The following is a 27700-nucleotide window of genomic DNA, read 5'->3' as shown; positions in this document are numbered from 1 at the left end:
AGGAGCTCCACAAAGATTCAGCAGCCATGCAATTCTTCCACATGTTCTTGCTCTATCTGGTATCCTCACCAGCATCACATGATCCCTGCCAAACCTTTCTCGTATTACTTGACCTTCCTCACTTTAACTCTTCTTCACCATAATCCAGCACCTCCCGCAACTTATTGTCCCTGGGATATTTCACTTTATGGACTTAACCAATAATACATTGTTGTTGTTAACATATTTCTGTCTCCCTCTCAGTTATGCCACTCCAATAAGCTCACCAAACTACAACACCTGCTAACTGGTGACCCGGGAAGTTGACCGAGAGAGATTTTCAGACATGTCCTTACAGTGCTATTGTCAACCTTCCCTGGCCCCAGCTGTCTAAGTCCTTTTTCCATTACCCATCGTGCATCATCCCACACCTGCCCATCTTCCCACTTGTATTTGCCAGGTCCTGGTGGCCACTTTTGCAACCCCAGGTGATTCTGTCTCCTTCAGCCTAGAAGGACCCCCCTGTAACAACGTCTTCTACCAGTATGGCGCTACAGGACAAACTCCCCCTCTACAACCTAGACACTGTGTCCAAAGCCCTGTCCTCTGAACAGAGTGAACTTCCACAACAGAGAAGGGAGGGATATCATAGCATCACTACAGGACCTCCCACCACTCCACTCCCCACCAGTACTGGACGACCAGCCGACTACACCATTTGCCTCATCTACATTCCAGCCTTAATCTCAAAAAAATGAGGAAGTAGAGTAGTGTAGTGACCCACTGTCACTTTACAAAGTGTTGCTTTACTAACAACACCCTTACTTAGTGCTAGGTCACAGCAGATGACCTCACCTCACCTAATAATTCCAAGAGAAATGAATTTGATGGCCCAACCTACAGCAGCACCTGTGATATTACCCCCTGACGTCCATACTCAAAGTTCAGCTGTGGCAGATCAAAAGATGGCGCAGTAATTATAGAGACCTGACTCTTTCCATAAGAGGAGCCACTCTCAGGTATACCAGCATTGAGAGAAGTCAGAGCTTGTGATATTCAACTGATGACCTTACCTTCCTGCTTCTTATATACCCAGGTATCACCACAGGAAGGCAGTCTGGAAGTTGACTCACTCTAGGCAACAATTGTACCACTCCATGACCTTAAGTCTTGGCCATGTGCCTCCAGACTCAAGCCACCCTTAGCGCATCTCCTTTGTCAGCAGATGTCCCAACATGACTCTTAATGTTTCATCTTTGCAGGTTTCATCAAGGTGCCTTCATTTGACTTGCATGGGACATCGCCTTCACCGTCATGAGCAGTAGCTGTAACAATAAGGGACCTATGGCTATGCCCACAGCACTCATGCAACCCAAACACAAACCAGCAGCCACCACACACTACAGGAGCTGCAATACGTAACACACCCACCTCCTACAGGAACTCCATGTAGACTCAGTAGCCACACCCTTCTCCCACATGTCCCTGCTTTATCTGGCATCCTCGCCAGCATCACAGGACCCCTGACAAAACTGTTTCATAATACTCAACCTATTACCTTGTATTTACCATAATCCTGCACCTCCAGTAGCTCACTGTACCTGGGCTATCTCAATTTATGGATCTTAACCAATAAAGCATCATAGCCATTGTTTTAATGTGTTTCTGTGCCCCTCTCCGAGTTTTACTGCCTCAACAACCTCACCCAATGAGAACACCCACTAAAGCAGATGGTTCTCAAGCAACTTAATGCACTGCTTTCCATTCATTGTAGTGTTTTTAGGTAAATACATCTTTGTTTATTCTTGGGGACAGAGGAGAAAGAATACTTCCCATGTATGGAATACATGTCACAGATAACTAAATACTTCCCATGTATTCCCTACATGCCACAGAAGATAATTAAAAGAGGTAGGGGCTGGAAATCTTCCCCTTCAGTTTTTGCTTTTCCAAAAGAAGGAACAGAGAAGGAGGCCAAGTGAGGATTTTCCCTCTGAGGCTCAGTCCTCTGTTCTTGACGCTACCTTGTGAACATGGGAAATGGCAAATATGTATTGGGAGGGGACCTTCCTACCCATTGCACCTTAGTACTAAAGCAACCCCAGATCATTACACTATCTGGGTGTTTCATTGTCTTCACTGTGAAATGAGTCATAATGGCTAGCAACCTCCAGCATTCTCAACCTCCCCTGCCTTACTCAAGGGGAGTTGTGTACACTTCATTTCCTTCATATGCAGAGGTTTGGGCAGCTGGCTTGTGGGATGGAATGTGCAGGTCCTTTTGCAAGTGAAATGTGGGGTTAATTCAATACTTCTTGCCTTAGGAAGTTACCTGTTGGTCTAGAAGTCATCCTTGCATGATCAGGGAAAGGTTTTTGCTGTAGGATGACGTTATCAGGGAGGTCATGAGCGCTGGCAAACAGCTGCATGATAGCATTGTGAACACTCATTGCAACTAGAAATTACAGGTTTAGCCACATTTTCTTGCTTCCAGGTGAGAATCTAGGCTTTATCCTCCTTAAAAAGGTAAGAGCCAACCATCTGGAAATACAAGTGGAAGAAATATAGTGCCCTTATGCAATATTTCCAAAATGCAGTGGCAACCAGGAAGATAAAGACTATCCTTTCCTATGCCTGTGGAAGGTTCATAGTGTTCACACAGTTAAAAACACTAGTCTCAGCATCTAGATGAACCGTGATTTCACCCAGCAAGAGTCATATATTTGTATTCGCAATAAACCTTGGCCATGTATTGCTTTTGAAAATATATGGGAGGCAGACACAATCCAGGCAGCTATATTTGAGAATGTAAGCTCGACAGTGTATGCTCATCATTCAGTTCCATTCTAAAATGCCCTAAAGAGGTATTTATACTTTCATTAACTGAACTAAAGAAGCTTTTAAAAATGTATAATGAAATTGAGCAAAAGCATTCTAATGTTTGTCAAGCAAAGAATGCTTGAATCTAGGTGCTACCAGTTATTGGTAGGCTTGTACAACTTGGCAGTTTTGCTTGAAAAATCTAACACAACCAATTCTCAATTGTTTACAGTAATGGTTGAGACACTATACAGTTTTAGTTTTGGACTCTCCACATTATTTGTTAACAAAAGAACATGAACAGGAAATTCCAACCCATTTCCTTATTCTATTTTTCTGAAAATAAATTAAAAATAAAGCACATGAAATTAGTAGGGGCAGGCCAAACACAGAAGCATGTGCATTCAAAATAGCCAACTCAAACTAACACATATGACATATCTTACATGTAATTGATATCATCAAAATTGATGGAGCCAATGTAATGCACAGATGAGGTAAGATTCACCACCCTTGAAGGGCTTTCCAAAGATGAGCTGGCCACCAGGGTTGGAAACAAAAGATGAGTGAGCAAAAAGTGGCCCAGATAATTGACACTCCAGTGTGACTCATATCCATCTTCTGTCATCTCGCATGGCCAGAACATGATTCCTGCTAAGAACATGAAGGATCACCATTAACAGGGAGGAAATAATCACACTAATGTGGGTAATGTAAATGAAAATAAAAAGCAAATGAATTCGAATGCATTAGCTACATTAGTTCAATCTAGATGGAATTATGTATGAAAAATAAGGGATGCACTAGAATTGCCCTCTGCCAGTGGCCTGTTAATGGTAAGGCAATACAGGCTATGAAGCATCATTGGAGTTCACCAGTTGTGGAGACATTTTTGCCATGGCCACCCCCTAGAGGGAGTTCCCAGAGGGGATAGTCATTAAAGATATGGATAGATTCAGTGTGATCTTGTGTACACATGACTAAAGATAGTAAAAAATAAATCATCCATGGCCCAGCAAGGGTCAAGTTGTGTCTCTCAGTACTCATAACCAATATCAAAGAAATAATATATTATGGGTAACACTCTTTCCTAGGTGATATATCAACATATATATAAAGTTTGCGTGTGTGGACGTGCATGTATGTACAGGTGTATGGGGGTGGGTTGGGCCATTTCTTTCGTCTGTTTCCTTGCGCTACCTCGCAAACGCGGGAGACCGGCACAAAAAAAAAAAAAAATTATATATATATATATATAAAGTACTAATTAGTTGGTGATGGAACAAAATTGGTTTTGAAATTTTTAGTCTTAACTTCCATGGCAAAAACTAAGAGCAAGCATCTGAATGAGATTAACTACTTGACCCATATAACTGATATGCAAACATCTAAGATTCTGAGAAAGTTTCACAAAATATCTTAAATGTACGATATATTTACAAGTCAATTGGGAGGTAAGTTTGAATGGAGAAAAACTAGAGGAAGTGAAGTGTTTTAGATATCTGGGAGTGGATTTGGCAGCAGATGGAAGCGTGGAAGCAGAAGTGAGTCACAGGGTAGGGGGGCGAAAGTTCTGGGAGCATGAAGAATGTGTAGAAGGCAAGAACATTATCTCGGAAAGCAAAAATGGGTATGTCTGAAGGAATTGGGGTTCCAACAAAGTTATATGGATGTGAGGCGTGGGCTATAGATAGGGTTGTGCGGAGGAGGGTGGATGTGTTGGAAATGAGATGTTTGAGGACAATATGTGGTGTGAGGTGGATTGATCGAGTAAGTAATGAAAGGGTAAGAGAGATGTGTGGTAATAAAAAGAGAGTGGTTGACAGAGCAGAAGAGGGTGTATTGAAATGGTTTGGTCATATGAAGAAAATGAGTGAGGAAAGACTGACAAAGAGGATATATGTGTCAGAGGTGGAGGGAACAAGAAGTGGGAGACCAAATTGGAGGTGGACAGATGGAGTGAAAAAGATTTTGAGCAATTAGGGCCTGAACATGCAGGAGGGTGAAAGGCATGCAAGGAATAGAGTGAATTGGAATGATGTTGTATAACAGGGTCGACTTGCTGTCAATGGATTGAACGAGGGCATGTGAAGCGTCTGGGGTAAACCATGGAAAGTTTTGTGGGGCCTGGATGTGGAAAGGGAGCTGTGGTTTCAGTGCATTATACATGACAGCAAAAGAATGAATGTGACCTTTGTTGTCTTTTCCTAGCGCTACCTCGCGCGCATGTTGGGGGAGGGGGGTGTCATTTCATGCGTGGCGGGGTGGCAACGGGAATGAATAAAGGCAGCAAGTATGAATTATGTACATGTATTTATATGGATCATAGGGTGGGGGAGGGGGCGGAAATCCTGGGGGCCTTGAAGAATGTGTGGAAGTCGAGAACATTATCTCGGAAAGCAAAAATGGGTATGTTTGAAGGAATAGTGGTTCCAACAATGTTGTATGGTTGCGAGGCGTGGGCTATGGATAGAGTTGTGCGCAGGAGGATGGATGTGCTGGAAATGAGATGTTTGAGGACAATGTGTGGTGTGAGGTGGTTTGATCGAGTGAGTAACGTAAGGGTAAGAGAGATGTGTGGAAATAAAAAGAGCATGGTTGAGAGAGCAGAAGAGGGTGTTTTGAAGTGGTTTGGGCACATGGAGAGGATGAGTGAGGAAAGATTGACCAAGAGGATATATGTGTCGGAGGTGGAGGGAACAAGGAGAAGAGGGAGACCAAATTGGAGGTGGAAAGATGGAGTGAAAAAGATTTTGTGTGATCGGGGCCTGAGCATGCATGAGGGTGAAAGGAGGGCAAGGAATAGAGTGAATTGGAGCGATGTGGTATACCGGGGTTGACGTGCTGTCAGTGGATTGAAGCAGGGCATGTGAAGCGTCTGGGGTAAACCATGGAAAGCTCTGTAGGTATGTATATTTGCGTGTGTGGACGTATGTATATACATGTGTATGGGGGGGTTGGGCCATTTCTTTCGTCTGTTTCCTTGCGCTACCTCGCAAACGCGGGAGACAGCGACAAAGTATAATAAAAAAAAAAATAAATATAATTTATATGTCTGTGTTTGTATATATATGTATACATTGAAATGGATAGGTATGTATAGGTGTGAGTGTGAACGTGTATTGTATATGCATGTGGGTGGGTTGGGCCATTCTTTCGTCTGTTTCTTTGCGCTACCTCGCAATCGCGGGAGACTGCGACAAAGTATAATATATCAATATAAATAATAATAATGAATGGAAAGCTGTGTAGGTATGTATATTTGCGTGTGTGGACGTATGTATATACATGTGTATGGGGGGGGGTTGGGCCATTTCTTTCGTCTGTTTCCTTGCGCTACCTCGCAAACGCGGGAGACAGCGACAAAGTATAATAAAAAAAAAAAAAATAAATATAATTTATATGTCTGTGTTTGTATATATATGTATACATTGAAATGTATAGGTATGTATAGGTGTGAGTGTGAACGTGTATTGTATATGCATGTGGGTGGGTTGGGCCATTCTTTCGTCTGTTTCTTTGCGCTACCTCGCAATCGCGGGAGACTGCGACAAAGTATAATATATCAATATAAATAATAATAATAATAATATTTACAAAGATTGGGGAAAAACTTTTAAGTCAGATGAATCATCATGCAGAATCTTAGTATACATATTTACATGTATACTGCTGGTCTCTGATAATACAATATATGAAGCAGTGTGAATGACCCATATATAATACAATACATGAAGCAGTGTGAATGACCTATATATACTTTACTACACATGAATTCAAGCAAAGGCTCATCCATCAAGGTGTAGCTCTCTTAATCATACTACCACACCTTTCACTTACACTGTCATGCCTTCCACGATCAAATGGTACAATGTAAAATAATCAAGAGGAAATTAAGGATTATTGTAGTGTAACCTCCTAAAGATGTGAAACTAAAAATTCATGAAGGTGTTAAAGAATGACTGTACAGTTTACTGAAAGAAACTGATAAAATAAGCAGTGAGTGATGTGTGCTTAAAATGGAGAGGACATGGAAGCTAAGGGACTGAGCTAAAACTATAGATGAGAAGAACAAAAGAATCAAAATGAGAGGTGGAGAGAAAGAAAAGCAACTGTGATAACTTAATGATGCTGATGAGGCCATGAGGATGGTAAAAGTGTGCACATACATGTTCGCAGGCCAACAAGGAAAGGGGATCTAAATGGATCATCTGAAGAAAAGTAATAGAAAGAATGATAATGATTTTTGAAACAGATACTATAACATAATTTTTATCACAGAGCTCACCATTGTTAACCAGAATGTGAAGTGGCAAACTGAGGGCTAAGAAATCTTTGGCAAATTTCCGAACAGATGAGAGGCTCATCAAATTCAGCTCTAGGCACTTGGCAATTCCTCTCTTCACACCCTGGGCCCGTACCTCAGATATAGCCACCTCTAGCACTGGTACATTTCTGCCAGCTGCAAATGATAACAAAGATATAGTCAAACTTACAAACATCCTCATATTATGAAACTTGATATGGAATATTTGGCAAACACTTTATATGTATATTTTTTCATACATGCTCACCATTTCCTGTGAGCAAGGTAGCATCAAGAGCAGATGACAGAGCCTTATAGTGAAAAATCCTCAATTGGCTCCTTGCTCCTTCCTTTTTTAAATCTAATCCTACACCTTACTTCTATTATTATCTTAAACTCTGTCTCGTCCACAAAAATAGGGCACTGCAACTCTTCTGGTTTTTCAAGACAGAATATAAAAGATAAACTTTCCTTTAAAACTTTTACCATGGTAATCAAATGGAACATGTGAAACAAAAGTGTCTGTGCAGGACTTCCTGAGATATGAAAGTGTTATCACAATGGGAGTATAGAACACAAAAAAAATATATAAAAGTAACTTACCAATGATAACAGTCATGTCGAGTTCTAGGAACTGTCGTACTGTTTCAAAGCCAATACCACGCCCACCACCAGTAACAATAGCCACACGCCCACTCTGATTCATTATGCCTGCGCACAAAAATATTTATGTGACTTGGCCTGTTAACATCAAAAATAATGGTACAGAGCAAAAATGTCATATGTACAGAGCATAAAAATTTTATTCTAATATTATGAAGCAGAGATGTAGGGAAAATATCAAAGAGATAAAAAGATAAAAACTGAAAAATGTCTTTCAGTGAATGAAAAGTGAAAAAAAAAAAAAATTGGTAGTGATACCAAGTGTTCATTCTATTTCAGCAGAGTTCCCTTTTGTGGTGCACGGATTTTGTAGTTTGGGATGGGAAGAGTCCACAAAAACTTGATACGTAAGTTTACTAATGAGGGAATGTCAAAAAACCATGCACTGTTGTATCCACTAGCAGGTATGCCTCTTAGATGTCAATCTACAAGGAAGCCAGCAATCAGTTTGGAGACCATTTAAAGATATGAAAGATATCAATGGATGAGAGGGTAAAATTTCTATTTAAGATTGTCATTTTTAAAGGAGCACTTTTCTGCAATAAAGGACATTTTCTGAGCTTAATGGTTAGCTAAGGGTAGGGTATTTTGGTCTTATGTCACGTCTTAACAATGTTCTGAGTTACAAATTATTCAGTAAACCCAAAACAATATAATATAATTCTTTCCCACTCCTCGAAACTATAAAAATTGACTCCTAGAATTTACCAGCTATGTATGCAAACTCACCTCCCTGCTTTAATTTTGCACCAAAGAACAGCATCTCTACAACATACAGTGGAACTCCCAGTTCTGCTACCCTGGCCTAAAGCAGTAACAAGCTTACCAGCCTTGAGTAGTACCATCTGACATTATCCTCCCTCACGCTTAAAAAGCCAATCAATCAGATCCCAGGTCTTGCAGATTAAGTAAACTGGCATTCATCCATTTTCCAAGATCCCCATTAGATTTCCTCATGTTTGTATGCACCTCAATAACTTAACCACAAGGTTCAATAAAGGCTGAAAATTTCCTGGATCTTTATTCCCACAATTCTGATTTCCTATTAATCATTACACAGTTTTCTTAATGTGGAAGTTGTAGCAGGTTTACTGGAGGTCATCAGTAGTTAACTATCCCATAGTAATACAGAAATTATAATCATCAAGACTAACTCGCATCAGGAAAGTCATAACTGTGGAGGGTTACATTCAAGCCAGCAGCCATACAGTTCTTATGACAGTGTGGGTCATGCATGGTACGAACTTTTAATATTCTGTGTTTCTTTGGTTAGATGAAAACAAAAAAGTGTTGCTAAGGTATAAAAATACTCTGAGCAGCTAATCCAATCACTGCAGCAGGGTCATCTATACCCCAGTATTAATTTTTGTTCACTGTAGCTAGGTCATATGTGATTAAAATTCTTGAATTACCCACTAATGCCTTGAGGCAAAATATGAAGCCGTTATTTGCTTATTGTGACATCCAATGCATTCTCACCAGAATTTTTTTCCGTACAGTGGTCAGTCTATATGGAGATGTCAAGGAGGCTATATTACTTTAAAAGTATTTGACATCCCACACACAAAAAGTACAGTGTATATTACAACTGCCACAATGAGAGGGTTAAAGTGTCTTTATACAGATGTAAAAATAACGTTTTGTAAACTAATAACTTTGTAAACTAAGTAATAACAGAGAAACTAAAATAGAACTAAGCATTCTACTACAAGCCACCTTCCAAGTCCCCTTAACAAGGTAAAAATAGATTTTTTTTAATTGTTGTCTACCCTTCTAAAGAAAGAAAAAGTCTCTAACAATATTTTCAAAAGATCTTTTCTTTTTTCTTTCAAACTATTCGCCATTTCCCGCACTAGCGAGGTAGCGTTAAGAACAGAGGACTGGGCCTTTGAGGGAATATCTTCACCTGGCCCCCTTCTCTGTTCCTTCTTTTGGAAAATTAAAAAAAATAACGAGGGCAGGATTTCCAGCCCCCCGCTCCCTCCCTTTCAGTCGAATTCTATGACACGCAGGGAATATGTGGGAAGTATTCTTTCTCCCCTATCCCCAGGGATAATTTTTTCTTTTTCAAAAGATTTTTTTTTTTTTTTTTTTTTTGCTTTGTCGCTGTCTCCCGCGTTTGCGAGGTAGCGCAAGGAAACAGACGAAAGAAATGGCCCAACCCACCCCCATACACATGTATATACATACGTCCACACACGCAAATATACATACCTACACAGCTTTCCATGGTTTACCCCAGACGCTTCACATGCCTTGATTCAATCCACTGACAGCACGTCAACCCCGGTATACCACATCGCTCCAATTCACTCTATTCCTTGCCCTCCTTTCACCCTCCTGCATGTTCAGGCCCCGATCACACAAAATCTTTTTCACTCCATCTTTCCACCTCCAATTTGGTCTCCCTCTTCTCCTCGTTCCCTCCACCTCCGACACATATATCCTCTTGGTCAATCTTTCCTCACTCATTCTCTCCATGTGCCCAAACCATTTCAAAACACCCTCTTCTGCTCTCTCAACCACGCTCTTTTTATTTCCACACATCTCTCTTACCCTTACGTTACTTACTCGATCAAACCACCTCACACCACACATTGTCCTCAAACATCTCATTTCCAGCACATCCATCCTCCTGCGCACAACTCTATCCATAGTCCACGCCTCGCAACCATACAACATTGTTGGAACCACTATTCCTTCAAACATACCCATTTTTGCTTTCCGAGATAATGTTCTCGACTTCCACACATTCTTCAAGGCCCCCAGAATTTTCGCCCCCTCCCCCACCCTATGATCCACTTCCGCTTCCATGTTTCCATCCGCTGCCAGATCCACTCCCAGATATCTAAAACACTTCACTTCCTCCAGTTTTTCTCCATTCAAACTCACCTCCCAATTGACTTGACCCTCAACCCTACTGTACCTAATAACCTTGCTCTTATTCACATTTACTCTTAACTTTCTTCTTTCACACACTTTACCAAACTCAGTCACCAGCTTCTGCAGTTTCTCACATGAATCAGCCACCAGCGCTGTATCATCAGCAAACAACAACTGACTCACTTCCCAAGTTCTCTCATCCCCAACAGACTTCATACTTGCCCCTCTTTCCAAAACTCTTGCATTCACCTCCCTAACAACCCCATCCATAAACAAATTAAACAACCATGGAGACATCACACACCCCTGCCGCAAACCTACATTCACTGAGAACCAATCACTTTCCTCTCTTCCTACACGTACACATGCCTTACATCCTCGATAAAAACTTTTCACTGCTTCTAACAACTTGCCTCCCACACCATATATTCTTAATACCTTCCACACAGCATCTCTATCAACTCTATCATATGCCCTCTCCAGATCCATAAATGCTACATACAAATCCATTTGCTTTTCTAAGTATTTCTCACATACATTCTTCAAAGCAAACACCTGATCCACACATCCTCTACCACTTCTGAAACCACACTGCTCTTCCCCAATCTGATGCTCTGTACATGCCTTCACCCTCTCAATCAATACCCTCCCATATAATTTGCCAGGAATACTCAACAAACTTATACCTCTGTAATTTGAGCACTCACTCTTATCCCCTTTGCCTTTGTACAATGGCACTATGCACGCATTCCGCCAATCCTCAGGCACCTCACCATGAGTCATACATACATTAAATAACCTTACCAACCAGTCAACAATACAGTTACCCCCTTTTTTAATAAATTCCACTGCAATACCATCCAAACCTGCTGCCTTGCCGGCTTTCATCTTCCGCAAAGCTTTTACTACCTCTTCTCTGTTTACCAAATCATTTTCCCTAACCCTCGCACTTTGCACACCACCTCGACCAAAACACCCTATATCTGCCACTCTATCATCAAACACATTCAACAAACCTTCAAAATACTCACTCCATCTCCTTCTCACATCACCACTACTTGTTATCACCTCCCCATTTGCGCCCTTCACTGAAGTTCCCATTTGCTCCCTTGTCTTACGCACTTTATTTACCTCCTTCCAGAACATCTTTTTATTCTCCCTAAAATTTAATGATACTCTCTCACCCCGACTCTCATTTGCCCTTTTTTTCACCTCTTGCACCTTTCTCTTGACCTCCTGTCTCTTTCTTTTATACGTCTCCCACTCAATTGCATTTTTTCCCTGCAAAAATCGTCCAAATGCCTCTCTCTTCTCTTTCACTAATACTCTTACTTCTTCATCCCACCACTCACTACCCTTTCTAATCAACCCACCTCCCACTCTTCTAAAGATATTCAACCTTAATCTTCACCAGAGGGTCAGGGATATCCAAATAAACCCACATCCAAAAGAGCTAAAGAATATGCTTAGGATTTAAAAAGCAATATGTGGCATGGAACACTACGTATAAAACCACACTAATATACAGTAATGAAGAATAACACTATAAGCAGCAGCAGGCAAATGAGATGAGGACACTGGAGAGCAACAAAAATATAAAAATTCTGAATAGGTACCAACAAAGAGAACTAAAGAAAGAAGGTATGGCTAACTCATGTGAAAAGAAGAAAAATTAAAAATCTATTTGTGAAGCACATTACAACTATGGGGAGACAAAACTTTACATACAAAGACAAAACAGACATTACAAGACAGTATAATTTGGAAATACTAATCAAGACTGCATTTTCCAAGGTAATGGATACATTCAGGTACACATACAGTTAAACTTTAAGCAAAAATGGCCTGAAAGACTGAAAAAACTAGTTAGGTTTGGTCTCATTCAAACCCTTTACCAATGAACCTCATAAACAATAACATTATGTAATTATTTATAGTAAACATACCTGTGGGCTTCTTGTGTGGTATACAAAGCTCCTTCAATAAGTACCATGCCCCTAGTGCATAGAGTTGCACATAGTTCCATAATATCCACAAACACTTGCCTATTTGCTGTGTTGACATGGTCTGTAAGGAGAAAGTCTGTGTTACTACACCAAGTTGATTTCAAAAGGAATGTGCATTATTATTCCAGTTTTATTTCAAAAGAACTGCATCATTATACCAAGTTGATTTGAAAAGAATTAAGTGGCAAGATATAACCCTCTTAAATAAGGCTTCTCCCATTATACTGTACTATTAAAAGCATGAGTATTTCTGTGGTGTCCCTGATCTGGTACTTTACCTGATAATCTATTACAAACAGTAATGGCGGTATTCTTACAATAGTTCAGGTTGAAGTTCTGAAGGCAACAATTTAGTTTAACCATTTAATTTGGTGGTCACCGGAATTACTGAATAATAGGTAATCACCTGTTGGGGGAAGTTAGGTAAGGCTTTCATAGGTTATGTTGATTCTAAATATGTTTCAGTAATGTTTAACTTTATTACCCCTACATTTATGAAGCCTTACATATATTACAGAAAAATAAAATTAGAATAATTCTCCCATCAAACACTTCATTTCAAACATAAAATTGCTCTGTGCAGTTCTAAAACACTGAATACAATAGTTTCCCTCTGGGTTACACTGGGAAACAGAGGCCCTGGTTGGAGGTTATATAAGGCTGATAGCTAATAGTTTCCTTACACTTCAAGATGCCACTAGGTAAGAGCTCTCCAATACTTGTGCTGCACTTAATGTCAGAATTGATCTTTATGCTCATCAGAAGTGATTTTTGTGACTCCTACACTTGCTATTGTTGCCTTGTATACAAAGTTCCTTGGTCCAAATGTTCCCACTGCTTCTTTAGATATAAATATAGTTTGTTTATAACTTTTATTGTGGTATTACATGAATTTACTAGTCTTCAAAACGGTCCTTGATGAGACTACTCCTTTCCATCCACTAACAATGATACAAACTTGCTAAAAGTGACTTCTTATTCATGGTGTAAATATCATCTGGGGTCCAGTAATATACCTCTAGATATTATTATCCAACCCCACGACCCCTTCTATGGGGCTTCTACAGCTTTGAGGCTGCACTTCACAGAGAAGCAGGGAAAAACAAAAACTTTTGAGCAAGATGTTACTCAGTGAGACTGTACTCCTTTTCCTTTGAGTTCAGAGTTGCCTATATATGTACGTATATTTATGTGAGCATGTGTGTGTGTATGTGCACTAAATATGACAGCTAAAGAATGGATACGAGCAAAGGAGACCTTTTCTTCATCTGTTCCTGGTGCAACCTCACTAACATGGGGAAACAATGAACAAGTATTCTTTATTTATCTATGATGATAAATCATCGGGAAATCTATCAGCTGTTGTCTCATTATCACTTGATGTAATCATATTAATAATAAGGGTTGGTCAAGACCAACACTGACCAAGATGATTTTATGTTCAAAAGCTATCAATCATCATAAAAGGGGTGGGCTGAGATTTCCGGGTTTACATGTCAGTCACTTCAGATATTCATAGATTAAATGAAAAAAAAAAATTTTTACGTATGATTTGCAGCTATATGAATTGTACAAATACTATTGTTGATTGTCTTGTCATCATTCAACAATATCTATAATACTAATTACGATGGGCCCAGATCAGTATCGGTAAATTGATAAATAAGAATACTACAAATGTTACAGTGCAATTATACACACGTCTTATATATGAGGCAACAGTGGCAGGAGCCCTAGTGTCGGCTCACTGGGACTAAAGAACTGTCACCAAGTACAGGCAAATATCACTTCGAGAATATATACATATATGTGTGTGTGTGTCAATCCTGGCTGCTACAGTTAGTCAATGTATCTGTAAACGTGTTATTAAAGTTCAGTTTGGTTGGCGTTTTTCCGATGGTTTTTGATGTTTTTTTGAACGATTCTAAACTTTGTTTCCAGTGCAGACTGATTGATATACGAACCGGTAATTTTGCCTCTGCAAGTTCTGGTAACTCCTATAAAAGCTTTAGTACTTTTACGTTCATGAACCACATTATCATTCTAAATACTGCAACGCCAGTCGAATTAACCGGAGTAAGTATAATTATGAAGGGCACTCATGTGCATTTCGTTATTTCTAAATAATTTCTGTAATGTCCTTAAATTAGTGCGTTCCCCTGTATCATTCCTGTGCTGTACCCTTGACCTAAAGGGTAACATAAAGTAATTTTGGTTATTTTTAACCAATGGAAATTTCACACTGCTGTGTCCCTAACGAAAGATGACTAAAGCTACACACTGGAAGTAATAATAATACAATGTTCCACGTCCAAACTTCACGTAACACGAGCAGATCCCTAAAAATAAGTCCCATCTATAGCTACTTACAATATACTTATTTTAACACTGCCGGTGTGGTGGCAGATGATTGTGAAGATGTCATTCACCTGGGCTTCGTCCCCTTTGACGCTGTTCATATTTTGACGTTAGCAACCACTTCCAGCGAACGTTCACCTCAACTCTCAATTTCCAACAAATTGGTAGCGAACCGCAGCCGTTAAGTTGAATTCTTCCCGTAACTTCGTTATTTATTTTCTAACTATATGTTTGATTTGCAATAACAAACTATGTGCATTCATTTACACTTCCTTGGCACTTGTATTGATTCATTTCTTTTTGTTACAAATAATCATACTGTAACGTGTCAAAATAGTGGAATGTATAAGATCAATTTCTTAAAAGACACTTTTGCCTTCTGTAAAACGTGAGCTGGATCACATTTGCTTGCACCTTAAAGATATACTTTACCTTTTCTGTATAACTGGGTCGCAAGTTATTGATCAATTTAATAATAAAAACACCTAGATACAGTTGCTATTGTCTACTGAGAAGGAACAAATCAGTGTAATACGTTGTCAGGTGAATATTTTTTCTCCTTAAGCCAAAAACGTTTCCAAAAATAAATAGAAGGGTCTGATAAGCATATTACCTTTATTTATACGCTTCTAAAATGCAACATACGAAAGTGACAGGTTGCAATTAGGTTAGCAAGTAATTAAGATGTTTTTACCTCAAAGGTTTACCTGAGTTTTTCAAAACTTTTATCCTTATTCATTATAATGAATAGCAAATGTAAAAAGGTCTGAACAAAAAAAATATAAGAAATATATCTAAAAGCATGGTAAGTTTTTGCCTTGCCATATGCGGGGGTAGGGTGGCGATGGGAATGAATAAAGGCAGACTATGAATTGTGTACATGTGTATATATGTATATGTCTGTGTGTGTATATATATGTATACGTAGAGATGTATAGGTACGTATATGTCCGTGTGAACGTGTATGTGGGTGGGTTGGGCCATTCTTTCGTCTGTTTCCTTGCGCTACTTCGCTAACGCGGGAGACAGCGACAAAGTACAATAAAATGATGATACAGCGCTGGTGGCTGATTCATGTGAGAAACTGCAGAAGCTGGTGACTGAGTTTGGTAAAGTGTGTGAAAGAAGAAAGTTAAGAGTAAATGTGAATAAGAGCAAGGTTATTAGGTACAGTAGGGTTGAGGGTCAAGTCAATTGGGAGGTGAGTTTGAATGGAGAAAAACTGGAGGAAGTGAAGTGTTTTAGATATCTGGGAGTGGATCTGGCAGCGGATGGAACCATGGAAGCGGAAGTAGATCATAGGGTGGGGGAGGGGGCGAAAATTCTGGGAGCCTTGAAGAATGTGTGGAAGTCGAGAACATTATCTCGGAAAGCAAAAATGGGTATGTTTGAAGGAATAGTGGTTCCAACAATGTTGTATGGTTGCGAGGCGTGGGCTTATGATAGAGTGATAGAGATGCTGTGTGGAAGGTATTAAGAATATATGGTGTGGGAGGAAAGTTGTTAGAAGCAGTGAAAAGTTTTTATCGAGGATGTAAGGCATGTGTGCGTGTAGGAAGAGAGGAAAGTGATTGGTTCTCAGTGAATGTAGGTTTGCGGCAGGGGTGTGTGATGTCTCCATGGTTGTTTAATTTGTTTATGGATGGGGTTGTTAGGGAGGTAAATGCAAGAGTTTTGGAAAGAGGGGCAAGTGTGAAGTCTGTTGGGGATGAGAGAGCTTGGGAAGTGAGTCAGTTGTTGTTCGCTGATGATACAGCGCTGGTGGCTGATTCATGTGAGAAACTGCAGAAGCTGGTGACTGAGTTTGGAAAAGTGTGTGGAAGAAGAAAGTTAAGAGTAAATGTGAATAAGAGCAAGGTTATTAGGTACAGTAGGGTTGAGGGTCAAGTCAATTGGGAGGTGAGTTTGAATGGAGAAAAACTGGAGGAAGTGAAGTGTTTTAGATATCTGGGAGTGGATCTGGCAGCGGATGGAACCATGGAAGCGGAAGTAGATCATAGGGTGGGGGAGGGGGCGAAAATTCTGGGAGCCTTGAAGAATGTGTGGAAGTCGAGAACATTATCTCGGAAAGCAAAAATGGGTATGTTTGAAGGAATAGTGGTTCCAACAATGTTGTATGGTTGCGAGGCGTGGGCTTATGATAGAGTGATAGAGATGCTGTGTGGAAGGTATTAAGAATATATGGTGTGGGAGGAAAGTTGTTAGAAGCAGTGAAAAGTTTTTATCGAGGATGTAAGGCATGTGTGCGTGTAGGAAGAGAGGAAAGTGATTGGTTCTCAGTGAATGTAGGTTTGCGGCAGGGGTGTGTGATGTCTCCATGGTTGTTTAATTTGTTTATGGATGGGGTTGTTAGGGAGGTAAATGCAAGAGTTTTGGAAAGAGGGGCAAGTATGAAGTCTGTTGGGGATGAGAGAGCTTGGGAAGTGAGTCAGTTGTTGTTCGCTGATGATACAGCGCTGGTGGCTGATTCATGTGAGAAACTGCAGAAGCTGGTGACTGAGTTTGGAAAAGTGTGTGGAAGAAGAAAGTTAAGAGTAAATGTGAATAAGAGCAAGGTTATTAGGTACAGTAGGGTTGAGGGTCAAGTCAATTGGGAGGTGAGTTTGAATGGAGAAAAACTGGAGGAAGTGAAGTGTTTTAGATATCTGGGAGTGGATCTGGCAGCGGATGGAACCATGGAAGCGGAAGTAGATCATAGGGTGGGGGAGGGGGCGAAAATTCTGGGAGCCTTGAAGAATGTGTGGAAGTCGAGAACATTATCTCGGAAAGCAAAAATGGGTATGTTTGAAGGAATAGTGGTTCCAACAATGTTGTATGGTTGCGAGGCGTGGGCTATGGATAGAGTTGTGCGCAGGAGGATGGATGTGCTGGAAATGAGATGTTTGAGGACAAAATATGTAAACATGCAATAATGCAAGGCAGGAATCAAGATATATATATTTGTTTATTATACATAATCAGTTTCCCATGTCAGCAAGGTAGCACCTGGAAACATGAAGAATGGCCCATCCACTCATATAAATACATATATATACATTTGTTTATGGATGGGGTTGTTAGGGAGGTAAATGCAAGAGTTTTGGAAAGAGGGGCAAGTATGAAGTCTGTTGGGGATGAGAGAGCTTGGGAAGTGAGTCAGTTGTTGTTCGCTGATGATACAGCGCTGGTGGCTGATTCATGTGAGAAACTGCAGAAGCTGGTGACTGAGTTTGGTAAAGTGTGTGAAAGAAGAAAGTTAAGAGTAAATGTGAATAAGAGCAAGGTTATTAGGTACAGTAGGGTTGAGGGTCAAGTCAATTGGGAGGTGAGTTTGAATGGAGAAAAACTGGAGGAAGTGAAGTGTTTTAGATATCTGGGAGTGGATCTGGCAGCGGATGGAACCATGGAAGCGGAAGTAGATCATAGGGTGGGGGAGGGGGCGAAAATTCTGGGAGCCTTGAAGAATGTGTGGAAGTCGAGAACATTATCTCGGAAAGCAAAAATGGGTATGTTTGAAGGAATAGTGGTTCCAACAATGTTGTATGGTTGCGAGGCGTGGGCTTATGATAGAGTGATAGAGATGCTGTGTGGAAGGTATTAAGAATATATGGTGTGGGAGGAAAGTTGTTAGAAGCAGTGAAAAGTTTTTATCGAGGATGTAAGGCATGTGTGCGTGTAGGAAGAGAGGAAAGTGATTGGTTCTCAGTGAATGTAGGTTTGCGGCAGGGGTGTGTGATGTCTCCATGGTTGTTTAATTTGTTTATGGATGGGGTTGTTAGGGAGGTAAATGCAAGAGTTTTGGAAAGAGGGGCAAGTATGAAGTCTGTTGGGGATGAGAGAGCTTGGGAAGTGAGTCAGTTGTTGTTCGCTGATGATACAGCGCTGGTGGCTGATTCATGTGAGAAACTGCAGAAGCTGGTGACTGAGTTTGGTAAAGTGTGTGAAAGAAGAAAGTTAAGAGTAAATGTGAATAAGAGCAAGGTTATTAGGTACAGTAGGGTTGAGGGTCCAGTCAATTGGGAGGTGAGTTTGAATGGAGAAAAACTGGAGGAAGTGAAGTGTTTTAGATATCTGGGAGTGGATCTGGCAGCGGATGGAACCATGGAAGCGGAAGTAGATCATAGGGTGGGGGAGGGGGCGAAAATCCAGGGGGCCTTGAAGAATGTGTGGAAGTCGAGAACATTATCTCGGAAAGCAAAAATGGGTATGTTTGAAGGAATAGTGGTTCCAACAATGTTGTATGGTTGCGAGGCGTGGGCTATGGATAGAGTTGTGCGCAGGAGGATGGATGTGCTGGAAATGAGATGTTTGAGGACAAAATATGTAAACATGCAATAATGCAAGGCAGGAATCAAGATATATATATTTGTTTATTATACATAATCAGTTTCCCATGTCAGCAAGGTAGCACCTGGAAACATGAAGAATGGCCCATCCACTCATATAAATACATATATATACATTTGTTTATGGATGGGGTTGTTAGGGAGGTGAATGCAAGAGTTTTGGAAAGAGGGGCAAGTGTGAAGTCTGTTGGGGATGAGAGAGCTTGGGAAGTGAGTCAGTTGTTGTTCGCTGATGATACAGCGCTGGTGGCTGATTCATGTGAGAAACTGCAGAAGCTGGTGACTGAGTTTGGTAAAGTGTGTGAAAGAAGAAAGTTAAGAGTAAATGTGAATAAGAGCAAGGTTATTAGGTACAGTAGGGTTGAGGGTCCAGTCAATTGGGAGGTGAGTTTGAATGGAGAAAAACTGGAGGAAGTGAAGTGTTTTAGATATCTGGGAGTGGATCTGGCAGCGGATGGAACCATGGAAGCGGAAGTAGATCATAGGGTGGGGGAGGGGGCGAAAATTCTGGGAGCCTTGAAGAATGTGTGGAAGTCGAGAACATTATCTCGGAAAGCAAAAATGGGTATGTTTGAAGGAATAGTGGTTCCAACAATGTTGTATGGTTGCGAGGCGTGGGCTATGGATAGAGTTGTGCGCAGGAGGATGGATGTGCTGGAAATGAGATGTTTGAGGACAATGTGTGGTGTGAGGTGGTTTGATCGAGTAAGTAACGTAAGGGTAAGAGAGATGTGTGGAAATAAAAAGAGCGTGGTTGAGAGAGCAGAAGAGGGTGTTTTGAAATGGTTTGGGCACATGGAGAGAATGAGTGAGGAAAGATTGACCAAGAGGATATATGTGTCGGAGGTGGAGGGAACGAGGAGAAGAGGGAGACCAAATGGGAGGTGGAAAGATGGAGTGAAAAAGATTTTGTGTGATCGGGGCCTGAACATGCAGGAGGGTGAAAGGAGGGCAAGGAATAGAGTGAATTGGAGCGATGTGGTATACCGGGGTTGACGTGCTGTCAGTGGATTGAATCAAGGCATGTGAAGCGTCTGGGGTAAACCATGGAAAGCTGTGTAGGTATGTATATTTGCGTGTGTGGACGTATGTATATACATGTGTATGGGGGTAGGTTGGGCCATTTCTTTCGTCTGTTTCCTTGCGCTACCTCGCAAACGAGGGAGACAGCGACAAAGTATAATAAAAAAAAAAAAATATATATATATATATATATATATATATATATATATATATATATATATATATATATATATATATATATATATATATATGATTTGGTAAACAGAGAAGAGGTAGTGAAAGCTTTGCGGAAGATGAAAGCCGGCAAGGCAGCAGGTTTGGATGGTATTGCAGTGGAATTTATTAAAAAAGGGGGTGACTGTATTGTTGACTGGTTGGTAAGGTTATTTAATGTATGTATGACTCATGGTGAGGTGCCTGAGGATTGGCGGAATGCGTGCATAGTGCCATTGTACAAAGGCAAAGGGGATAAGAGTGAGTGCTCAAATTACAGAGGTATAAGTTTGTTGAGTATTCCTGGTAAATTATATGGGAGGGTATTGATTGAGAGGGTGAAGGCATGTACAGAGCATCAGATTGGGGAAGAGCAGTGTGGTTTCAGAAGTGGTAGAGGATGTGTGGATCAGGTGTTTGCTTTGAAGAATGTATGTGAGAAATACTTAGAAAAGCAAATGGATTTGTATGTAGCATTTATGGATCTGGAGAAGGCATATGATAGAGTTGATAGAGATGCTGTGTGGAAGGTATTAAGAATATATGGTGTGGGAGGAAAGTTGTTAGAAGCAGTGAAAAGTTTTTATCGAGGATGTAAGGCATGTGTGCGTGTAGGAAGAGAGGAAAGTGATTGGTTCTCAGTGAATGTAGGTTTGCGGCAGGGGTGTGTGATGTCTCCATGGTTGTTTAATTTGTTTATGGATGGGGTTGTTAGGGAGGTAAATGCAAGAGTTTTGGAAAGAGGGGCAAGTATGAAGTCTGTTGGGGATGAGAGAGCTTGGGAAGTGAGTCAGTCGTTGTTCGCTGATGATACAGCGCTGGTGGCTGATTCATGTGAGAAACTGCAGAAGCTGGTGACTGAGTTTGGAAAAGTGTGTGGAAGAAGAAAGTTAAGAGTAAATGTGAATAAGAGCAAGGTTATTAGGTACAGTAGGGTTGAGGGTCAAGTCAATTGGGAGGTGAGTTTGAATGGAGAAAAACTGGAGGAAGTGAAGTGTTTTAGATATCTGGGAGTGGATCTGGCAGCGGATGGAACCATGGAAGCGGAAGTGGATCATAGGGTGGGGGAGGGGGCGAAAATCCAGGGGGCCTTGAAGAATGTGTGGAAGTCGAGAACATTATCTTGGAAAGCAAAAATGGGTATGTTTGAAGGAATAGTGGTTCCAACAATGTTGTATGGTTGCGAGGCGTGGGCTATGGATAGAGTTGTGCGCAGGAGGATGGATGTGCTGGAAATGAGATGTTTGAGGACAATGTGTGGTGTGAGGTGGTTTGATCGAGTGAGTAACGTAAGGGTAAGAGAGATGTGTGGAAATAAAAAGAGCGTGGTTGAGAGAGCAGAAGAGGGTGTTTTGAAGTGGTTTGGGCACATGGAGAGGATGAGTGAGTAAAGATTGACCAAGAGGATATATGTGTCGGAGGTGGAGGGAACAAGGAGAAGAGGGAGACCAAATTGGAGGTGGAAAGATGGAGTGAAAAAGATTTTGTGTGATCGGGGCCTGAACATGCAGGAGGGTGAAAGGAGGGCAAGGAATAGAGTGAATTGGAGCGATGTGGTATACCGGGGTTGACGTGCTGTCAGTGGATTGAAGCAGGGCATGTGAAGCGTCTGGGGTAAACCATGGAAAGCTGTGTAGGTATGTATATTTGCGTGTGTGGACGTATGTATATACATGTGTATGGGGGGGGTTGGGCCATTTCTTTCGTCTGTTTCCTTGCGCTACCTCGCAAACGCGGGAGACAGCGACAAAGTATAAAAAAAAAAAAAAAATATATATATGTGCTGGAAATGAGATGTTTGAGGACAATGTGTGGTGTGAGGTGGTTTGATCGAGTAAGTGACGTAAGGGTAAGAGAGATGTGTGGAAATAAAAAGAGCATGGTTGAGAGAGCAGAAGAGGGTTTTTTAAATGGTTTGGGCACATGGAGAGAATGAGTGAGGAAAGATTGACCAAGAGGATATATGTGTTGGAGGTGGAGGGAACGAGGAGAAGTGGGAGACCAAATTGGAGGTGGAAAGATGGAGTGAAAAAGATTTTGTGTGATCGGGGCCTGAACATACAGGAGGGTGAAAGGAGGGCAAGGAATAGAGTGAATTGGATCGATGTGGTATACCGGGGTTGATGTGCTGTCAGTGGATTGAATCAGGGCATGTGAAGCGTCTGGGGTAAACCATGGATGGCTGTGTAGGTATGTATATTTGCGTGTGTGGACGTATGTATATACATGTGTATGGGAGTGGGTTGGGCCATTTCTTTCGTCTGTTTCCTTGCGCTACCTCGCAAACGCTGGAGACAGTGACAAAGCAAAAAATATATATATATATATATATATATATATATAGTTATTATACTTAATTGCCGTCTCCCGCATCAGCGAGGTAGTGCAAGAAAACAGACAAGGAATGGCCCAACCCACCCACATACACATGTATATACATAAACATCCACACACACACATATACATACATACATATACATTTCAACATACACATACACAGACATATATACATGTATACATATTCATACTTGCTGCCTTCATCCATTCCCATCACCACCCTGCCACACATGAAATAGCATTCCCCCAAAAGCAAGGTAGTGCCAAGAAAAGACGAAAAAGGCCACATTTGTTCACAGTCACTGGCTGTCATGTGTAGTGAGTCCATGGGGGAATGAAACACGATAAATTCCTAAGTGCACTTTCATGCAATAATCACATCATCAGGGGAGATACAAGAAAGAAATATAACAGTCAGTTGATATACAATGAAGAGACGTAGCTAGGAAGCACCCATTTCTATGAGAGTCCTGGTGTTACTTTGGACTATTTCAAAGGCTCCTACAGCCCAAGGCTGTGCTACTTCTAGCAGCACGGGAATGTAGACTTCTCTGGAATGAGAAGTTGTTTGACAAGACACTACTCCTAATGATAAAGCCTCACCAAAGGTGACTTTTCACTTACGGTGTAACCTTGAGTAGGTGGTGTTTGGTAAAACAGACACACAGTAAATGTGAATAACAGCAAGATCATTAGGTTCAGTCAGGGTTGTGGGACAAGTTAATTGGGATGCAAGTTGGAATGGAGAAAAATTGGAGGAAGTTAAGTGTTTTAGATATCTGGGAGTGGACTTAGCAGCAGATGGGAGTGGAAGCGAGTCACAGGGTGGGGGAGGAGGCAAAGGTTGTGGGAGCAATGAAGAATATGTGGAAGGAGAGAATGTTATTTCGGAGCAAAAATGGGTATGTGTGAAAGAATAGCAGTTCCAACAATGCTATATGGTTGCAAGGCATGGGTCATAGATAGGGTTGTACAGAGGAGGGTGGAGGTGTTGGAAATGAAAATGTTTGAGGACAATATGTAGTGTGAGGTGTTTTGATCAAGTAAATAATGAAAGGGTTAGAAAGATGTGTGGAAATAAAAAGTATGACAAAGATTGACAAAGAGGATATATGTGTCAGAGGTGGAGGGAACAAGAAGTGAAAGACCAAATTGGAGGTGGAAGGATGGAGTGAAAAAGATTTTGAGTGATCAGGGCCTGAATATACAGGAGGGTGAGAGGTGTGCAAGGAACAGAGTGAATTGAAACAATGTGGTATACTGGGGTCAACATGCTGTTAATGGACTGAACCAGGGCATGTGAAGCATCTGGGGTAAACCATGGAAAGGTCTGTGGGGCCTATATGTGGGTAGGGAGCTGTGGTTTTGATGCATTACACATGACAGCTAGAGACTGAGTGTGAACGCATGTGGCCTTTTGTTGTCAGTTTTCCTAGTGCTGCCTCACTGAAGCAGGGGGTAGCAATGCTGTTCCCTGAGGAGTGGGGTAGTGACAGAAATGGGTGAAGGCAAGCAAGAATGAATATGTACATGAGTATATATGTATATGTCTGTGTATGTGTATGTTTATATATGTTGATATGTATATGTATTGTGTATGTGCATATATGGGCGTTTTTGTGTATATAAGTGTATATAAGTGGATGGGCCATTCTTCATGTTTCCTGGTGCTACCTCGCTGATGCTGGAAACAGTGATTATGTATGATAAAAAACAATAGTATATACTACATCCCAAATACATAGCAAGGCTGCAATATAAGTGTTCAGTACTACACCACTGAAAACTTTCTTGCTCTTATAAAAAGTAACATATGGTTTACAACAGGTATTAGAGGAGCATGTTTCTTTGCTTTCTTGTAAAAAATTATGTAATGTAGGTAAATCTGCTTTAACTGAAGAAAAAGTGTGCCATCCTTTTGCTTTTGCCTTAAATTTATCATAAGTTCTTGACACCTTTCTAAGAATATTTTAACATATCATGAGTGCAGGCAACGTTAATTCACAAAAAGGAGTATAACAATTTAATTATTCCATTCAAAACAATGTCCTGTGAAATATAACATTAACCATGAAAAAGAAAGATAATATACTAATACAATATCTCATCAATTTCCATGTCACCCTAACTACATAATCTGTTTTTATGAGTTAAAATCATGAAGAACAGAAGAGGTTGTAGAGTGATAAAGAGTTCACTTACTTGTACAAAAAGTAATACTCTTAACAATAAGTGTAGCTTTGACATTTGTGGTAGGACATGACTGAAAGGTCTACATTAGAGATGATCCTCTGGCTCTCATTTTTAGACTGGATTTTCACATGATGCTTTATGCACATGTTGAAGAAATATTCTTGCTGTACAAATTCACTATAGAGGAATTATTCAACTAAGTATTTCAAATTGTACAGAATGATGTGTGATTTTGCATCAATCAAGCTATAAAGTAACCATGGTAGGAAGATTAATAAATCTTTCATATATATGAACATTTTCATCATGATATGCATTATAAACGGGTAAATATAGTGTTTTTCCACACATAGGCTAAGTCTCATACTTATCCTGTGGGACTCCATTCATCATTAAGCTCAACCAAGATAAGCATTACAAAGAGGCCCAACAGAACTTTAGCTTTTACAAGTCTTTCACATGCAATGCTTTGCCACGTGGCATGTATAGCTTATAAAGATGAAGATTTGTTTTGTGATGGTCTATAATGCGTGAAGCTTTGCCACGTGATACATTGTACAGGGTTTTGACTCGAAGCTGCCACTGACCAAGCTGCCATCCAACAGGGCCTCCCATCCGCCACCATCACCGCCATGGTCTTCTGCCTGCTATGGATGTCTTGCTGGTTGATCTTGGGGGTGTAGCTGTAAATCCAAAATGAAATTCTGTAGGTATATTACAGTCAGATTACAGAAAGATATACAAGTAATTCATAAACTGCAAGTGATCAGAGTGCAATGTGGCACCTATACATGAACATGCATTTACTATCATGATGACTATGTTGTGCAAAAATCAGTAACAAAAGAAAGAGTGACTGAAAAAAGTATCCAGTATTACAGATTAGTGGACAAAAAATTTAGTGTGACATGTGGGGAAAGACGGTGTAATACAATATCAACATATTATTTTACAGAGACAAAAGAAGTGTATGGTCAATATCTGCAGAGGATTGTGTACTATTAAGAGGAGTACATCAGAAAACAGCAGGAGGTCAAAAGAAAGGTATGAGAGTTGAAAATGAAGACAAATGAGACATGGGAATCAGTATCAATGAACTTCATAGAATAAGATGATTAAAGATGAGAAGGTAAATAAGCTGTGCATGGAATGAGGCGAGAGGCAGAAAATGTCATGGCAAATAGGCTGGTACAAAGAAAGGAGGTAGTGGAAGCCTTATGAAAAATGATAGATGGTAAAGTGCTGGTAGTGGATGAGAATGCAGATAGGCTGCTTATGATGTGTATTCCCCAAGGTGAGCCATCTAAGGACTAGCACAGTGTTTGTATAATGCCCTGGTATAAAGGCAAGAACAAAAATGAAAACCATTATCATAAAGGTGTAAGTCTGCTGAATATACATGGTAAGGTGTATGGGACTGTTGACTGAGATGGTGTTATGCACAGAACAGGTGACTATGGAAGGAGCAATAAGGTTTCAAGAGGTAAACGATGTGTGGATAAGGTTTTTGCAGTGAGGAATGCTTTAAAAATACTTGGAGAAAGAGAAAACCTTATGTTGTATTACAGAATCTGAAGAAGGCCTAAAACAAGATTGACAGATTCGACCTACAAAAGGTGCTACAGATATAAGGTTATATGGGAAGAAGCTAAATGCAATGAGAAGTGTTAAATATGACAGTAGGGTATATGTGCAAGTAGGAGGATAGAAAGTTGTGTGGTTTCCAGTATGGGTCTATGTCATGAAAGTGTGATGTTGCAATGGCTGTTTAATAGGACTGTTATGGTTGTGAGAGAGTCCATGTGAGGGACTTAGATCTAAAAGTGGATTTGCAATATGCTTGGGTGGGGGATAGGGAGCATATGAGTTAAAGCAGTAGCTGTTTGTTGATGACAGTTCTGATGACAGACTCCTGAAAGACACTATAAAAGTTGGTTACAGAGTTTTGAAGTTTAAGTAACAGAAGGATGTAGACAGTAAAAAGTGGAATAAAGTAATATAATGAGGCACAGCAAATGGGTAAATCAGGACCATTGCAGTGTACCTTCAAATGGGGAGGGACTAGAGGAAGTGGAGTGCTTTATGTATCCATGATAGGATGTGGCAGGAAATGGAACTATTGGGGCTGAATTGAGTCAAAAGGTGTAAAAGGGAACAAAGATCCATTGTATTTAAGGATAGGTATGTGTACATATGGGCAAAAATGGGTATGTTTGAAGGTCTAGCAGACCTAAAAGTGTTGTATGGATGCATCTTGGACTTTGAAAGCAAAGGATAGGAAGAGCATGGGTTTGCAGAAAATGGAATGCATGAAGATGACATGCAGTGTGAGGTAAGTTTGATCGTGTGAAAAATGACAGTGTCAGAGAGAGAGGCGTGGAAGTGAGTATAGGCTGACAGAGAGGGCCAATCTGGGTATTCAACATTTAAAAAAACAAATCAGTTTTTCAAGAATTCCATTTGATTACACCGAAAAAATGGTACTGCATATCATGCACCGAGTCATAAGTGATGTACCTCTCTCTTTTGGGACCAAAACTGTGAAGTGCCAAAATAGTATCAGTGTTAAGCAAAACTCATGAAAATTGGGCACA

General features: G+C 40.5%; 3 protein-coding genes across 13 annotated transcripts in view; 1 reads left to right on the top strand and 2 right to left on the bottom strand.

Annotated features, from left to right (window-relative positions):
• Positions 1-1632, top strand: part of LOC139751221 (MIT domain-containing protein 1-like) — a 93118-nt gene extending 91486 nt beyond the window's left edge. For all 6 annotated transcript variants that reach the window (XM_071666419.1, XM_071666422.1, XM_071666418.1 and 3 more), the window contains one exon: positions 1242-1632. The gene's annotated coding sequence lies outside the window, so the exon portion shown is untranslated. The remainder of the gene's footprint in view (positions 1-1241) is intronic.
• Positions 1-15164, bottom strand: part of LOC139751220 (polyprenol dehydrogenase) — a 30809-nt gene extending 15645 nt beyond the window's left edge. Inside the window, exons 1-5 of one of the 2 annotated variants that reach the window (XM_071666415.1) lie at positions 15028-15164; positions 12598-12718; positions 7709-7816; positions 7088-7261; positions 3246-3453 (exon numbers count right to left, since the gene is read on the bottom strand). In XM_071666415.1, coding sequence (XP_071522516.1) covers positions 3246-3453; positions 7088-7261; positions 7709-7816; positions 12598-12715 — 608 coding nt within the window. In that variant the 5' untranslated portion in view covers positions 12716-12718; positions 15028-15164. The remainder of the gene's footprint in view (positions 1-3245; positions 3454-7087; positions 7262-7708; positions 7817-12597; positions 12719-15027) is intronic. The other variant, XM_071666417.1, reaches the window with a different exon arrangement.
• A 5799-nt stretch (positions 15165-20963) lies between these two features.
• Positions 20964-27700, bottom strand: part of LOC139751216 (uncharacterized) — a 60834-nt gene continuing 54097 nt past the window's right edge. For all 5 annotated transcript variants that reach the window (XM_071666410.1, XM_071666409.1, XM_071666408.1 and 2 more), the window contains one exon: positions 20964-25789. In XM_071666410.1, the coding sequence (XP_071522511.1) occupies positions 25731-25789 (59 nt within the window). In that variant the 3' untranslated portion in view covers positions 20964-25730. The remainder of the gene's footprint in view (positions 25790-27700) is intronic.

The sequence above is a fragment of the Panulirus ornatus genome, chromosome 11, assembly GCF_036320965.1.
Source record: "Panulirus ornatus isolate Po-2019 chromosome 11, ASM3632096v1, whole genome shotgun sequence".
In the NCBI taxonomy this organism is placed as follows: Eukaryota; Metazoa; Arthropoda; class Malacostraca; order Decapoda; family Palinuridae; genus Panulirus; species Panulirus ornatus.
This window is presented reverse-complemented; position numbering and strand designations above follow the sequence as displayed.